The sequence below is a fragment of the Amborella trichopoda genome, chromosome 1 (assembly GCF_054954075.1).
Source record: "Amborella trichopoda isolate Santa Cruz 75 chromosome 1, AtrichopodaSantaCruz75HAP2 v2.0, whole genome shotgun sequence".
Taxonomy (NCBI): Eukaryota; Viridiplantae; Streptophyta; class Magnoliopsida; order Amborellales; family Amborellaceae; genus Amborella; species Amborella trichopoda.
The window spans coordinates 44,005,506-44,023,707 of record NC_142336.1 but is presented as its reverse complement, the minus strand read 5'-3'; the positions used below and the strand labels follow the sequence as shown (position 1 = coordinate 44,023,707).

The window sequence follows — 18,202 nt, the reverse complement described above, 5'->3', positions numbered from 1 at the left end:
CGAAACCATCCATGAACCTCCCCTGTCCAGCTCCCCAAGCCTATATCACTGCTGAACTACGGTTGCTTCCCCCTGTGCCGAGACAGGCTACTCGCTGCTCGTGCTACCGCCCCCCACCACCTTCTTTTCCGCTCTTCTCTCCCCCCTCTCAACCTCTAGAAAGGGGGGAGGTTCATCCCTCCTGACCACTTCCTTCTAACCAAAATGTCAGTTTCCCCTTATAAACTCAAAGATGCAGGACAAAAGATGTAAGCCTCCCTTTCCGCAAACTACTAAAACACCAAACCCGTAAACTATTTGAAGGCCAACATCTTGCAAGACCAAAACCACACCTACAAAGAGATCCTCTCTTTCAAACAAACCATGCTTGCAGAGTTGAAGCCCCATATCTTTACCCCATACCCTTCCGACACCAGTATCCCCAAGACCTTAGTTGCTAAATCCAAGATCCTATTTGCAAAACCCCTCTTATCCACTGTGTTGCCACACTTTGTCTATCCACATGACAGGACCTCATCTCAGAAAGACTCAACATGTCGAAGGACTCCATTGTCGGCCACGTTTGCCCATCCATAATTCCATACATGATGTTCAGGGGATTACAAGCTGGCAAAGGATGCCTAGGACTCGTTCCATCTGGTTTGCACACTTCTTTCCACTGACGCCTTTCTCTTGTCTTCCCCAACACGAGTAGATTACGACAGCCCTTCAAAGCTCTACTTTGCATTTCAAAGTGGCCCTGCCAAGTTCTCACTGGAAAACATCAGTTGGGGCAATGAGAAAATCTATGTTGGGAGAGGTGGAGATGTGCAACTAGAGTTTTATGTGATCGCCGTATACCAATGAAGCTGAAGGGGAAGTTTTATAGGACAACTATGAGAACAGCTTTGCGTTATGGGGTAAAATGTTGAATGGTCAAGAAACAACATTGCCCATAAGATGAATATAGCTAAAATGAGGATGTTGAGATGGATGAGTGGCAAGACAATAAGGGATAGAATTCGAAATGAATACATTCAAGAAAACTTAGGTGTGGCTCCAATAGGTAATAAGATGAGAAAAAGTAAACTTAGGTGGGCTGGCCATTTGCAATTCAACACCTATTAGGAGGTGTGAGTTGGTTCAAATGGAAGACTTAAAAGGGGCAAGGGATAGGCCCAAAAAGATACGGTTGGAAGTAGTGAGAAAAGATATAGCGACTCATGGCCCCACTTAGGGTATGGCCTTTGATAAAGCAGAATGGCGGACCAAGATTCATGTAGTCAACCCCAAATAGATGGAAAAAGGCTCTGATGATGATGATGACATGGATTCTTCAACAAGGGTCCCATACTTGTGTTGGAGACGTATGGACACATGTTCTGATACAGACACTTCTGGATTGGGAATCATATGTTTTGTGCTTCTTTTTTTTCCCCGCTTTAGAGTCGTGGTGCATCATGTTTTATACTGACACATGCTTATTTACTATGCTGTCATAACTGGAATTATTATGAATTTTTTGCTATTCTTTGTAATTATATATCATGTATGCATGTATGTGTGTATGTATGTAGCCGTGTTGCTGAATCCTACTTTTTGGGGCACGAAGAATCCACTCATACCCATGTCCTACACTGTCATGCATACCTGTATCCATGCAACATAGGAGAAAATGAAGATCAGATCCATGCTCAAGGGCTCCCACTTCATACCTGGCACTTCAAGATATTCAAGCTAATACAAAGAGATAACTAGAACCTTTTAGGCTGCCTGCATATGGGATCGATCCAAATCCAAGTTGAGTGCACCTGACAATGCATGGTCCCTACTGTCATCCACCTTCACACAATAGAGCACACCTTCTTCATCCAAATAAACCACAACTACCAACCTGAAACTCGAGCCCAGCAGGAGATGCACCATAGTCGATAGCACAAAAGCCGAGGAGTATACAACAGAAAATCATGGCATGGAGTACGGTGGTCGAGGGAAGATAGTCTGCATCAGATCAAGGAAAAAACAGGAAGGCGATCGATGATAGATCAATGGCCGGGAACGATACTATGACAGTGACTGACGCAGAAAGGAGATGGACCTCCATCAAGGTACAACCAGCTGGAGATGCTCATGAGGATGACCCAAGACATCTCTGCTCCATAGTATCTCCCCAAGAAACTTCCAGAGAGACGACCACCCCCAAAAGATTCTTCACTCTCACCCTCACTGTCTATTCACCCAAACTTGGAGCCTACTTGTTCATGTAAGAATTCCACCATGAAAACACTGACAAGTCTCACACCATTCTTCACTGCACAATGATCACTAGGCCCTTGGCGATCCTCTCCTTCAATGCAACTTGCCCTACATCTAATGGTTGGAATGTCTAACCATGATCTCAACACATGGCAGACTCCCTAGACACCACCAACCCAATCCCACTGTCCCAACAAATTCAAATTTTGAATTCAAAATCAGCCACCTCTTAGTTGAACAAGTGCCTAGCCAAGTAAATCTCTGAGTACCTCAACACACATACCACACCCCACACAACCTCCCCCCAAGAGGTGGCACCCAAAAAACATAAAAAAAAAATGAAATGGGAATCATCATCAGGTCGATGGCATGAATCACCAATGACTTTGGATGCCCCAATGAGTCCAGGACATCAGGAAGTTCCTCACCACCTTAGCTGCCTGATCCATGTCCAACATAAACCCAAACTCCAAATGAGATCAATGGATGTGAAACATTCTTCACCTCAACTCCACAAAAATCCAATGGGATACAGTCCGCCACATGGCCCCCAATCAAACCATTTCTTTCAAATGCAATCACTGTTGTCCATTTGGAGGGTCCTGATGGCCCTAAAGATGATTGGCATATTTTAACCCCACTGCTTTCACTCACTCCCCCCTCCCTTCCATCTGGATAGTTCCTTCTACCCTGCTGCTCTATCCCCCTCCCCACAAGATCTTACTTTTTTCTTTTTCGACTAATTTTAACCTAATTATGATAACAGTCTAAAATAACCTAGGTATAATAAGATAACAATAATCACAAATAATGAAAATGGAGCTATATCAATTAACAACCAAGTAGCATAAGAAGTTTCATATATTTTAATACTGAACACTGCTCTAAATTGCATTATAATTCATAGAAAATATTACAAACTTATACAAACTGTATTACAAACCAAATGTATCACAAACCAACTGTATCAAAACTATATTACAGACTTAACGACACAATCCTAAAACTCATAAATAAGAATAGAAAATAAAAAGAAAGCTTACAATTTGCAAATGCAATAGTTGCAAAAGGCTTTCCACTCTGGACAATAATTAGGTAGACTACTCAGATTACAATCGCACATACACTCAGAATAAAGAGGAAACTAGGAAGGGAAACATAGAAAATCTAAGAACTCTCTGAAGTCTCTGAAGATCTGCTTGAAAGCTTACTTCAAAGCCTGCCTCCTTCTGAAGAGAACTGGCCTATTTATAGGCATGGACGTGAAACCTTATTGCAATTAAGTTAATGCTGCTTTACAGATGGACGGCTTGGATTAGGATGTCAGCAAAGGCGGATGACAGGTGGATGGCTAATAAAAGAGGAATCTGCTTTATAAAGGAGGATGAAAAGAGGAATCTGCTTTATAAAAAGGGAAAGAAGAAGGAATCTGCTTTTCTCTTTTGATGTTTGTCGTGTTCTATCGGCAGAGGAACTTTTCACTATAGCTGAGGGGAATTAAGCTTTTCACTGTAGCTGAGGGGAATTTTGTCGGTGGAAATCCAAGTGGCATATCGGACAGAATCTTTAAAGGTTTGTATACTGTAGCTGATTAGTCTGCTTGTCACATTTGGTCTGGTGAATTATTTGGGCTGATTACCGTGTCGGGTCGGTCTAATATAACGTCTACTTTTGTGAACAGTCATGAGTAGACTGCTCTTCATTTTCTTCAGCTTCTTTTTCTTCTTCATTATGAATTTGTGTTGTTTCTGCTTCTTCAGTAAATATTTGTAATAAGTGCTTTTCAAGTTCTGCTTTGGTGGCTTGAGGGTTTTGTTTTCTTATAAGAGATATATATTCAGCTAGGTTATTTAGGTCAGAATAAAGAGGTGCTTTGTAAACTGTAGGGATTTGTTTAAGATGAATATTGTCTGGTTCCAGATTATGGTAGACAAAAACGTCCCACCATTTTATTGAAATTCGCTTTCCAATACAGGGAATATATTCATAATTATTGGTATTATTATCTGATATGACAGATATCCATTTGAGAATCCAAGGAATTTGATACATAACAACAAAATACAAATGATAGTCTATATTGGAATCTTTTCCATTATAGTCAATGAACTTTATTTGGGATAATTGCAGAGATTCAGGAATTATTTGGGATCCTGATCCCCATACCGCAAACCAATTACGAAACCAGTTTGGAAAAGGATCAATTACTGGCATTTTGAACTGGATGAACCAGGTGTGAGAGTTATAATGGTTTTGAATAGTCAGAACTTTATGCCATGCATCAATATATTTTGAATAACGATAGTATTTATTTGGGAAATCTGGGGATATTAATTTGGAAGGATCAGATCCCCATTCACTGAATTGTAAGACTTTCCTTATTTGCAATTTTGAATATGAAACTATTTTTGAATTTTTCTGATAATAATGGGCCACAATAATTGAACCAGTTTCAAGTAATATCATTTCATACCATTCTCTGGTTTTTATTCCATTGGAAGGACTGAGATTATTGCATAGATAGTATTTTGCAACAGTATTTGGGTCATCATTAGCATGAATATCTTCTATTATGGAATCAACAACAAAAGCAGTTTCTTCATACTGGGACCTTCCAGTAGAAGTAGTCTTATTCGGAATTGGAGACTGTAAAAATACTGGGTTTTGAGAAAATGATGGTTTCTGGCTGGAATATGGTGGATAATTTGACATTGGGCTATTTGGAGTACTTGGAGAATATGGTGTAAGGTTTTTTATTGGTGATTGAGAAGAATTTGCTGGTACAATATCGAGAGATATTTCCATGGGTGTTTTTCCTTTTGAAGTATTAGTATTCATGGCTCTATTATTATTAAACAATATTAATACTAAAGATGGTTCTTCTGGGTCAGACTGATCTGCTATTAAACATATTAATGTTTTTATAAATGCTGTTAAACATGCAGGATTGGTAGTCTTTACAAAAAAGATGAGCTTATTTCAAACTAAAATTAGATTCTTAGGACATAATATATATCAAGGAACAATAATACCAATAGATCGATCTATACAATTTGCTGATAAATTTTCGGATATCATATTAGATAAAAAAGAATTACAAAGATTTTTAAGATGTCTCAATTATATAGTAGATTTTTATGAAAATTTAGCTTTAGATGCAAAGCCATTATATGATAGATTAAAAAAGAACCCTCCAAAATGAACAAATACTCATACTCAAGCAGTAAAACGATTTAAACTAAAAGCTAAAGAATTACCATGTCTCTCACTCCCAGATCCTAATACATTTAAAATAATAGAATGTGATGCATCTGAATTAGGCTTAAGAGGTATTCTAAATCAAAAAATAAATTCTACTAAACAATTAGTTCGTTATACTTCTAAAGCATGGAATTCTACTCAACAAAACTATTCAACTATTAAAAAAGAAATATTAGCCATAGTTCATTGTGTTACAAAGTTCGAGAGTGATATTCTGAATACTACATTTCTTATTCGAACTGATTGTAAAGCTGCTAAAGATATTCTTCTTAAAGATGTGCAAAATCTAGTCTCCAAACAAATCTTTGCTAGATGGCAAGCTATTCTCTCTTCTTTTGATTTTACTATTGAGCATTTAAAAGGTTCTGCTAACCATCTTCCTGACTTTTTAACGTGAGAATTTTTGCAGGGGGGACTGAGCGGATCAGTCTGACCCAGAAGAACCATCTTTAGCATTAATATTGTTTAATAATAATAGAGCCATGAATAATAATACTTCAAAAGGAAAAACACCCATGGCAATATCTCTCGATATTGTACCAGCAAATTATTCTCAATCACCAATAAAAAACCTTCTACTGGAAGTTCCCAGTATGAAGAAACTGCTTTTGTTGTTGATTCCATAATAGAAGATATTCATGCCAATGATGACCCAAATACTGTTGCAAAATACTATCTATGCAATAATCTCAGTCCTTCCAATGGAATAAAAACCAGAGAATGGTATGAAATGATATTACTTGAAACTGGTTCAATTACTGTGACCCATTACTATCAGAAAAATTCAAAAATAGTTTCATATTCAAAATTGCAAATAAGGAAAGTCTTACAATTCAGTGAATGGGGATCTGATCCTTCCAAATTAATATCCCCAGATTTCCCAAATAAATACTACCGTTTTTTCATAATATATTGATGCATGGCATAAAGTTCTGACTATTCAAAACCATTATAACTCTCACACCTGGTTCATCCAGTTCAAAATGCCAGTAAATGATCCTTTCCCAAACTGGTTTCGTAATTGGTTTGCGGTATGGAAATCAGGATCCCAAATAATGCCTGAATCTCTGCAATTATCCCAAGCAAAGTTCATTGACTATAATGGAAAAGATTCCAATATAGACTATCATTTGTATTTTGTTGCTATATATCAAATTCCTTGGATTCTCAAATGGATATATGCCATAACAGATAATAATACCAATAATTATGAATATATTCCCTATATTGGAAAACGAATTTCAATAAAATGGTGGGACGTTTTTGTCTACCATAATCTGGAACCAGACAATATTCATCTTAAACAAATCCCTACAGTTTACAAAGCACCTCTTTATTCTGACCTAAATAACTTAGCTGAATATATATCTCTTATGAGAAAACAAAACCCTCAAGCCACCAAAGCAGAACTTGAAAAGCACTTATTACAAATATTTACTGAAAAAGCAGAAACAGCACAAATTCATAATGAAGAAGAAAAAGAAGCTGAAGAAAATGAAGATCAGCTACTCATGACTGTTCACAAAAGCAGACGTTATATTAAACCGACCCGACACGGTAATCAGCCCAAATAATTCACCAGACCAAATGTGACAAGCAAACTAATCAGCTAAAGTATACAAACCTTTAAAGATTCTGTCCGATATGCCACTTGGATTTCCACCAACAAAATTCCCCTCAACTACAGTGAAAAGCTTAATTCCCCTCAGCTATAGTGAAAAGCTCCTCTACCGACAGAACACGACAAACGTCAAAAGAGAAAAGCAGATTCCTTCTTCTTTCCCTTTTTATAAAGCAGATTCCTCTTTTCATCCGCCTTTATAAAGCAGATTCCTCTTTTATTAGCCATCCACCTGTCATCCGCCTTTGCTGACATCCTAATCCAAGTCGTCCATCTATAAAGCAGCATTAACTTAATTGCAATAAGGTTTCACATCCATGCCTATAAATAGGCCAGTTCTCTTCAGAAGGAGGCAGGCTTTGAAGCAAGCTTTCAAGCAAATCTTCAGAGACTTCAGAGAGTTCTTAGATTTTCTATGTTTCCCTTCCTAGTTTCCTCTTTATTCTGAGTGTATGTGCGATTGTAATATGAGTAGTCTACCTAACTATTTTCCAGACGAGTGGAAAGCCTTCTGCAGCTATTGCATTTGCAAATTGTAAGCTTTCTTTTTAGTTTCTGTTCTTATTTATAAGTTTTAGGATTGTGTCGTTAAGTTTATAATATAGTTTTGATACAGTTGGTTTGTTGGTTGTATAGTTTCGATACAGTTGGTTTGTGATACAGTTAGTTTGTAATACAGTTTGTATAAGTTTGTAATATTTTCTATGAATTATAATGCAATTTAGAGTAGTGTTCAATATTAAAATATATGAAACTTCTTATGCTACTTTGTTGTTAATTGATATAGCTCCATTTTCATTATTTGTGATTATTGTTATCTTATTATACCTAGGTTATTTAGACTGTTATCATAATTAGGTTAAAATTAGTCGAAAAAGAAGAAAGGAAGATCTTGTGGTGAAATGGTATCAGAGCCAATCCTTTGAAATTTTATCTAAAAAAGAATATTATTATTCTGAGATAAGGCTTTATTAGTTAGACACCTAATGACATTTCCCATTAGAGAAAGTTGGTCTGAGAGTTGAGGCTAGAGACACCCAGTCTAAGAGACCGTTAAGGCCAGGAGAGCCGTTGAGGTCAAGAAAGACATAAGAGGTTAGTCCAAAAGCACTCATCCGCAACCTAATAATGGAAAATTTTATTAGGAATCTATCCAATGAAGCATTACCCCAGTCTAGTAATACTCTTAGGATAAAAAATAAAGAAGAAACTTTGATTGATAATATAGAAAAACAAATACAAATTTGGAATATACCCAAAGTACCTATATCCGATATATATAAAGAAGGTACCTTTGATTTAAAAATAAGTTATACAATTAAAACATCAGAGCAAACATTATCTGTCACAAATACTCAAGAAAATTTTCAATTATTATCCAGTAAAATAATTCAAACACATAAGAACAAAAACTATAATTATTTACATATAGGATTAGTACAAGTAGCAATTAAACCTTTAACTAGATTAGAACTTAATAATTCTATTTTAGTATGCATAAGAGATACCAAACATAATAAATTTTTTGATTCATTGTTAGGAATGGTAGAATCCAGTTTATGTAGTAGACCAATACATTTTAACTGTTTTCTTAATTATTCAGTTTCAATAAATGATCCTAATATCCTTAAGGTATTAACATTAACTTTAAAAACCCAAGGTTTTGATATGACCCCAAGATCTCAAAATATTGCTATAATATACAGAATATATTATAAAGTTATGAACACCATATGCCCAAAAGTAATACAAGTCTACACTAGGGGAAAAACTATATTCTTTCAAACTAATATAGAAAAATCTAACACTATTATACCAAAGTCAATAGAAAGGTCCGAGATAGTTTTACCAGAATCTTGGTCGATCCAAAATGACAATCAACAATTAATAGCACCCTCTAAAAATAATCCAGATAGGTTAATAGAACATGATGATGGAAATATAGAAATACAATCTGCTAGCCAAAAGAAAGATAAGACTAGTAAGGATGATTCTGAAATAAGAACACAAAAGAAATCTAGAACCATCTAGAAGTTCTACTTCATCTATTAATCCAAAGATACAAGGATTAATAAGAACAAAAGAAAATATTGTAATACCCCAATATAAAAAGATACAAAGTGACTCTAAAATAATACAAAATGATCCAGATTTTTCTGATACAGAAACAGACTTCCAAATATTTACCCTACAAGAAGAGAATAAAATTAATAAAGAATTTATTGAAAAAGATTATTTGTCTAAAGAAAATAAAAAAGTCAGAACTTGGTATCTTAACAAATTTGAACCAAGATTAATAGAGTTATTTCATAAAAAATATGATAAGTTTCTTAAGACAGAAAAACAAAATAAAGGATTTTTCATTTGGTTAAAGGAAATTCTAAGAGAGAAAGGAGTCCCAATTCCTAATTTTGAAATCAACACCCTAGAAAGTCAATACACTACCTATAATACAACAGAAGGAAATAAAATCACTAATATACATCCTCCAAAAAGGAGCATTATAATAAAAGAAAAAGAATCAGATAGCTCACCAACTTTAGAAACAAAAGCTACTCCTTATAAAATGACTACTGGAGAAATTGTTCATAGATCCGAATTAATTCCTCATACGAACAAAATAATTATACCAATTTATATAAGCAATCCATAGGCAAACAAACATTAAGAATTGAAAATATGCTAAGAATCACAAAAATCGTTACTATTCAAACCACCTCCTGCTATAAATAAAGAAAGATTCCATGTTGGAGAAAACAATAAAACTCTTATGGATCAATTAATATCAAAATTAGCTAAACTTGAATAAAAGAAAAAGATATTATAAAAGATATAAAAGGTAAGGGAAAAATAATCCAAGAATCAGAAACCTTAACTCTTCAAGAAGAAGAACCTATCATAGAAGGTACAATAGAAAATATGGAAATAGCATTTATGGAAATAGCATTTACTGAAAATAATAATGATCAACATATTCAAAGAATATATTATGGTAAAACCTGGAAACCCGCTACAGCCAGACCATATCATCCTAGACCTACTCCCGTAGATATTCAATTCGAAAAAGATTTAATATCTCATACAACCTCCTATTCAGGAAGAACAATAGTAAACTGAACTATACATGGCATGTCTGAACATCAAATTCTTGATACAATGAAACACATGACCATGTATGCATCAGCCTGTAAAATGGTAGGGAACCATGATCAGGAAGTAGCAAAAGCCATTGTATGTGGATTCACTGGATGGCTTCGTGGTTGGTGGGATTTTCATCTACTTGAAAATACCAAAAATCAAATTTTAAATACAACTAGACAATGGACTGTCAAAAATGAACAAAATCAAGACGTATTATATTCTAAAAGTGATGCTGTTAATACTCTTATTTATACCATCACCCTTCATTTTGTGGGGAGTACAGCCCTACTTGAAGCTCGATCTGAAGACTTATTATCTAATTTAAGATGTCCTACATTATCACATTATAAATGGTATAAAGATGTATTTTTCTCAAGATTATTAACTAGAGAAGATAGTCAATTAGATCATTGGAAAGAAAAATTTATAGCTGGATTACCCTATTTATTTGCTGAAAAAGTAAAAAATAGACTTAAAAGTAAGCATGGAGGAATAATACCATATTTTGCTTATACCTTAGGAGAATTATCTGCTGAAATATGTGGAGAAGGATTGCCCTATGCACAGATATAAAATTAAAGAAACAATTAGATAAACAGAGAATGACTGGTAGCAAAGAACTTGGAGATTTCTGCGAACAAATTATAATATTGAAAAATCCAAGGATAAAATATAATAAAAAAAGAAAATATAGGACAAAGAAAAAAGAAAGAAAAATATATAGGACAAATGAAAGAGAAAAATTCATGAAAAGATTTTCACCAAAACATAAATATAAAAGAGGAAAGAAAAAGCTACATGTATGTTACAAATGTGGGAAAGTTGGTCATTACAAAAGTAATTGCAAGGTTAAAAAGAAAATAGATACAATAATATGAGATGAAACTACTAGAAATAAAATATATGATATCATACAGTTATATGATGAAGATAGTTCCACAGAAAGTTCTAGTAATATTTCATTAATAGGTAATATTGAAGATGAAAATCTTATATGGACTAGTTCAACAGAAGAATCTGATGATAATAAAATGCAAGAATGTTCGTGTAATATGTTAGCAAAAGAAGATACTTTAATCTTAGATTTAATAGAGAAAATTACAGATCCAAATGAAAAGAGAGAAATCATAACCCAATTTATTAATATTATCAAAACAAAAAATACACCTACTCCTTTAATCAAATCCCCTGATGAATACAATTTTGCTAAAATAATAAAAAGAACTAATAAAAAGGATGCAATTCAAAAAGAACCAACTATTACAGAACTAAAAAAGGAAGTAAATGAAGTCAAAATAGAAGTGTAACAATTAAAAAATAGAATTAAAATATTAGAATTACAAAATGAGGTTTCAGGAAATATAACAAATACTGATGAAATAGAATTCACCCAATTAATAGATAATCATAACAAATCTATAAGAATAGAAGAACCTGAATCATCAATAACCAAAATAGTTGACGAAATAGAAAAGAAATCTGTGAATCTAATAAATAAAATTATTATACAAAAATGGTTGGTGCTAGTAAAAGAAGAATCTAATTTTCAATCATTAGCTTTAATAGATTCAAGAGCAGATTTAAACTGTATTAATGAAGGTTTAATACCTACAAAACAACATAAATATTAAATACTGCTGATGGAAGTAGATTATTTATATATATATATATATATATATATATATATATATATATATATATATATATATATATATATATATATATGTATATATATATACACCAATAACCAGCCAGAAATTTCTGGTAATTTGAAAATTTTACTCAATACAAATATAATAAATATGAATAGCCAAAACAAAGGCAAAGCTAAAATGGATATAATTCCATCCTCTCCAGTTGGATCCCCAATAATGAGCTATCCACCTACCAGTCCAACAAATTACCCAGAATATTCAAGTCAAATAACTTCCGACCAGACTCCAGTATTTTCTCAATCCCCTATTCCAAAGAGATTATCCCCTTTACGAAAATCTCAATTTGAAGAAACTACTTTTTTAATTGATTCTATCATAGAGGATGAGCATGCAATGGCAGTATATCTGCTCAAAAACCTCAATCCCTCAAACGGAAATAAGACACGCAGTATATCTGCTCAAAAACCTCAATCCCTCAAACGGAAATAAGACACGTGAATGGTATGAGGCAGTCTTTTTAGAAACAGGTTATGTTTCTTTGGTTCATTATTATCAGCATAATACCAAAATAGTTGCATATTCAAAATTACAAATAAGGAAAATACTACCATATAGTGATTGGGGCTTAGACCCTTCAAGAGGATGAAAATTACAGGCACAAGAGTTCCAGAACAAATATTATAAATATTCGGAATATATATACGCCTGGCACAAAATATTTTCTCTCCAAAATAGCAATAATTCCCATACATGATTTGTCCAAATAAAAATGCCTATTACTGAACCATTCCCAAATTGGTTCAGGAATTGGTTTCTAACTTGGGGATCGGGATCTCAGATCTTACCCGAACATCTCCAAATATCCCAAGCAAAATTTGTAGAATTCAATAATAAAGACCCAAATATAGATTACCATTTGTATTTCATGGCTATCTATCAGATACCGTGGATTATGAAATGGACATACGGAATATCTGAGAATACTACCAATAATTTTGAATATATTCGCAGGTTGGGAAAAAAGATATCTGTTAAATGGTAGGATGTGTTTGAGAACAAAAATCTGGAGCCAGATAAAATAAAATTGAGGAAAATACCAACACCATCCCAATATGAAAACCCAAATAGTATCTCAAAATATATCAGAAAAACGAGAAAACAGCACCCCCAGACAACCAAAGAAGAATTAGAAAGACAATTACTACAAATCTTTGAGGAAGAAGAAAATACTACAACTTCACAGCAAAATAAAGATGAAGAAGACTACAGGATGGAAAATGAGGACTGTGAAGCAATAGTATCAGCTGACCTTTATCAATAAAAAGTCGGCCCAAGGCCCGAAGCCCAATATCAAATAAAATAATATTCGCCACTACCGACAGAACAGTATTTCGCCAGCTCAGCATCCATTACCGACATAACAGTTTTCGCCAGCTCAGCATCCACTACCGACATAACAGTGTCTCAACCGACACTAGCATCCAAAAACATCACCTATCTGACGGGATCTGTTGACCACCTGTCCGACCAAAGGAATCACCGACACCCCACTAGCAAAAAGAAGATACCACCTGTCCGACAAAATCACTGACGCTCCACCGACACTCCACTAAGTGCCACCAGAATAAAATATAACCTATAAACTTTGAAATCCGCTCTATATAAAAGGAGGCAGAACCTAGAAGTTGAAGGCAGGTCGAAATCCTCAATTCTAGTCCCTCTCCTCTGTAATTCTCAGCTCTAGTCCCTCTCCTCTGTAATTCTCAGCTCTAGTCCCTCTCTTCTGTAAAAACTTTCTTTCCCCTCTTTTTCTCTTGGTCCAGCCATACCGGAAGTTTGTAAACTAAGTACTTCTTCTTATTCAACTGTCCGGGTAACTGTTTCTGAACTTTACTCTTTTATTACTTGGTCTATGTAAATAGTGGTATGTTATAAACCACTTTAGATATTGTAATGTGTGATTGTAATCTTAGCTCCCTTCCAAGTCATTACCCTTATGAATGGAAGCTGTTTGCCAGCTTTTGCATATGTAATCAGTAAGTTACTATTTAATGCATGAACCTTTATGCTGTTGTAATTAGAAATGTAATTAAAGTTCATATTTAGTATAAAAATTCGTGGAATTACTTAGACTAGTTGGATAATTCTAGATATTTCTCCATTCTCAATCATTGTTATAACATTTTCTCTGCTTTATTATTCAAGAATTATAAATATATTTTTCTAGAATTGAGTAAATAGCAGATCTTGTCTTTTAGATTGAAAAATAAAGAAGAGATAGTAATTGAAAATATTGAAAAACAAATCCAAAACTAGAACATACCAAAAGTACCAATAACATATATATATAAGAAGGGAACTTTTGAATTCAGGACAAGTTATGCAATAAAAACAGTTGAGCAGAATCTATCTATTACCAGTGAGCAAGAAAGCTTCCAATTACTATCACAAAAGGTATTACAAATTCATAAAAATAAAGACTATAAATATTTACACATAGGATTAATACAAGTTGTTGTAAAACCTCTTACCAGGTTAGGACTTGATACTTCAATATTGCTATGTCTTAGGGATAGTCGTCACAATAAATTTTCAAATTCATTACTAGGTGTTGTAGAATCTAGCCTATGTAGTGGCCCAGTGTATTTCAATTGTTTCCCAAATTTTTCTGTATCCTTAGGTGATCCAAACCTCCTTAAAGTACTTACCCTTAATCTTAAAACTCAAGGATTTGATATGAACCCAAGATCACAAAATATAGTCTTAGTATATCGAATTTGTTATAAGGTTATGAATACTCTTAAGCCCAAATGTGTTACAAGTTGACACAAAAGGACAAACAATATTATTTCAGACAAATAATGAAAAATCCAATACTGCAATTCCTAAAACAATAGATTGGTCTCAGGTAACTCTTCCAAAAACCTAGTCTATTTATAATGAAAATCAACAATACAGAGTACCTGTTAATCAAACTCCAAAACAGATAATTGAACACCCCGATGGAGAAATTGAATTACAATTTAATAATACTCGTAGAACAAAGCTAAATATTTTAGATGATAGTATTCTTAATCCACAAAAACCTATAATATCCTAACGACATTCAACTTCTTCAAATACTGAGCCTATTATAAGAGGATTAAGGAGGTCAAAAGGTACTGCCCATATTCCTATCTATAAATCAGCGAAACCTAGTTCCTCAAACAGTGAATGCACATATGAAGATTTAGACTTTCAAGTCATAACCCTGCAAACAAAAGAAAAAATAGATAAGCAGTGGATAAAGCAAGATTATTTGTCAGAACAAAATAAAATGATAAGAAACTGGTATTTCGAAAAAATTTCAAAAGAATTAATAGATGCTTGTCATAAAAGATATAATAAATTTTAAAAAAAAAAAAAGAAAAATATAGGATTTTTCGAATGGTTGAAAACAACTCTTCAAGAAAAAAGGGTTAAGATACCTAATTTTGAAATTAATACTCTTGAAAGTCAGTATCAGACTTTTTATACACCCGAAGGAGTCAAAGCATACACCCCCCTGAGAAGGCTATTGTGATAAAGAAAAATAAATTAGAAACTAAAGCTTCACCCTATAAAATAATTCCTGGAGAATATACTCATAAAATTGAATTAGTTCCTCACCTAGTGGAACAAAATAATTATACTAATTTGTATCTCCACTCTTTGGGAAAGCAAGCTACTCGAATAGAAAATATCATTAGCAAACCCTTTAAGCAAATTGAAAAAAAGAAAAAAGCAATAATGTTTAAACCACCTCCTGAAATAAATAAAGACCGTTTTATCCTTAAAGAGGATAATAAGGAATTAATGGAAGAATTAATAAATAGATTATCACAATTAAAATTAAAAGAAACTAAATATACTAAAAGCAAAGGAATAATGTTAGAATCAGAAGCCTTGGTTCTTCAAGAAGAACCTATCCAAGAAGAAGTTATAAAGGCTGAAGATGAACTCTTAAATATAGAACAAGCTTTTAAAGAAAACAATATGGAAATTGATAGAATAGCCTATGGAGCTAAATGGAGACCTACAACTCATGCTAGAATGTACCACACTAGACCTACGCCTGTAGACATTCAATTCGAAGAAGACCTAATATCCCATACAGTATCTTATTCTGGAAGGACCATTATCAACTGGAATATTGATGGAATGTCGGATCATCAAATATTAGATACAATGAGACATATGACTATGTATGCCACAGCATGCAAAGTATCAGGTAGTCATGATCAAGATGTTGCCAAAGCCATCATCTGTGGCTTCACAGGTTGGTTGCGAGGATGGTGGGATTTTCACATGAATGAAACCACCAAAAACCAAATTCTTCATACTACCCACCAATGGGTAGTAAAAAATGAGCATAACCAAGATGTGCCTCACAGCGAAAGTGATGCTGTCAATACATTAATATATACTATAACCCTTCATTTTGTGGGCAGTACATCCTTATTAGAGGCTAGATTTAAAGATCTACTCTCAAATCTAAGATGCCCCACTCTTTCTCATTACAAATGGTATAAAGATGTCTTCTTCTCAAGATTCTTATTAAGAGAAGACAGTAGTGCAGACCATTGGAAGGAAAAATTTATAGCAAGTATGCCTTACCTTTATGCTGAAAAGGTTAAAAATAGACTGAAAAATAAAAATAATGGAATCATTTCATACTCTCATTATACTCTAGGCAAACTTTCTGCAGAAATCTGCGCAGAAGGCCTAGCATTATGTACAAACTTAAAACTTAAAAAACAATTGGATAAACAGAAAATGACAGGTAAGGAGTTAGGTGATTTTTGTGAGCAATTTGGATATAATATAAGCCCCTCTTCTAATAAAGAAGTCAAGAGAAAACATATATATAAGAAAAATAAAACAATAAAACGTGAAAAACAAAGAGATAAGTTTACAAAAAAATTTTTGCCAAAAGCCAAATTTAAATCAGGAAAACAAAAATTACCAATCTGTTATAAATGTGGCAAAATAGGCCATTATAAAAATAATTGCAGAGTAAAAAAGAAAATCAATGCCCTTACACTCGATAAAGAAATAAAAACCCAGCTCTATAATATTATTCAAATAGAAGACGAATCAAATAAAGAATCCTCAACCACTGATTATGATTTGTTAGCAAGAAGAATTGAGGATGAAAATCTCATATGGAGCAGCTCTGATTCAGAAAAAGATTCAATCGATGAAATACAAAAATGTTTCTGTAATGTGCTTACTAAAGAAGAAAATTTAATTTTAGATCTAATAGATGGAATTTTAGATCCCACTGAAAAAAGAGAAGTTATTACCCAATATGTGCAAATTGCTAAAAACAAAAATAAACCCCCACAATTAATAAAACCGCAAGATGAATACAGTCTTTCTGAAATACTTAAAAGAATAAATAAAAGGGAAGCAATACAAAAGGAACCTACTATAGCTGAATTAAAACATGAGATAAATGAAGTACAAGTTGAAGTCCAACAATTAAAAAATAGGATTCGTATATTAGAGATGGCAACAGATTTTTCTGAACCTGAATCAAATGAAGAAATAGAATTTGATGATTTAATAACTTCTAACCAAAAACTTTCATTAGGAGAAAAACCTGAATCCTCTGATACAAAACCTGAAATACAAGAAGACCATCTAAATATTATTGATAAAGTAATAAATAAAAAATGGTACACTTTAATCCGAATAGTAGTACGAGAAGAATATAGTTTTCAATCTTTAGCATTAATAGACTCTGGAGCTGATTTAAATTGTATAAATGAAGGCTTAGTACCTACAAAATACTTTGATAAGACCACCCAAATTCTAAATACTGCAGATGGAAGTAAACTTATAATAAATTATAAATTGTCTAATGTATATATATATATATATAGACAACACCGATAAGTTCAAAACTTACTTTTTCATTGTGGAATTGTAATTTGCATATTTATTTGTTCTAATCTAGCTTCTAAAGTTCCTAAGTTTTAATATGTTATATGTACTCTGATGGCAAGGCCTTGGCCATAATGAGGAAGTTCACAGATAAGAAGTTGGTGAGGCCTAGGGTGACTAAATTTGCGAGGGACTTGCCATTAAAATTGGTCCAAGATCAGTCAGTCAAGGTCAGGGAAGATTTATAAAGCCCACTTGTGGCCCACACTTGCAATGGAATTATGAAACTCAATTTTTAGATTTGCTTAATCAGCAACTCAGAGACTGGCAAGGATTGGAGTTCTCTTTCGAGACTGCTTATACCAAATAGGGCAGTTGTTCT

General features: G+C 33.5%; 1 protein-coding gene across 7 annotated transcripts in view; it reads right to left on the bottom strand.

Moving 5' to 3' along the window:
- Positions 1–18,202, bottom strand: part of LOC18442151 (protein DJ-1 homolog B) — a 32,720-nt gene that overhangs the window by 2,329 nt on the left and 12,189 nt on the right. For 2 of the 7 annotated variants that reach the window (XM_088866743.1, XM_088866734.1), the window contains exon 6: positions 10,774–10,815. The exons of 2 other annotated variants lie outside the window; for them this stretch is intronic. In XM_088866743.1, coding sequence (XP_088722869.1) covers positions 10,774–10,815 — 42 coding nt within the window. Of the gene's footprint in view, positions 1–6,460; positions 6,564–10,773; positions 10,816–13,719; positions 15,164–18,202 lie in introns of those variants that run through there. 3 more of the 7 variants (XM_088866763.1, XM_088866754.1, XR_016055576.1) reach the window with 2 other exon arrangements.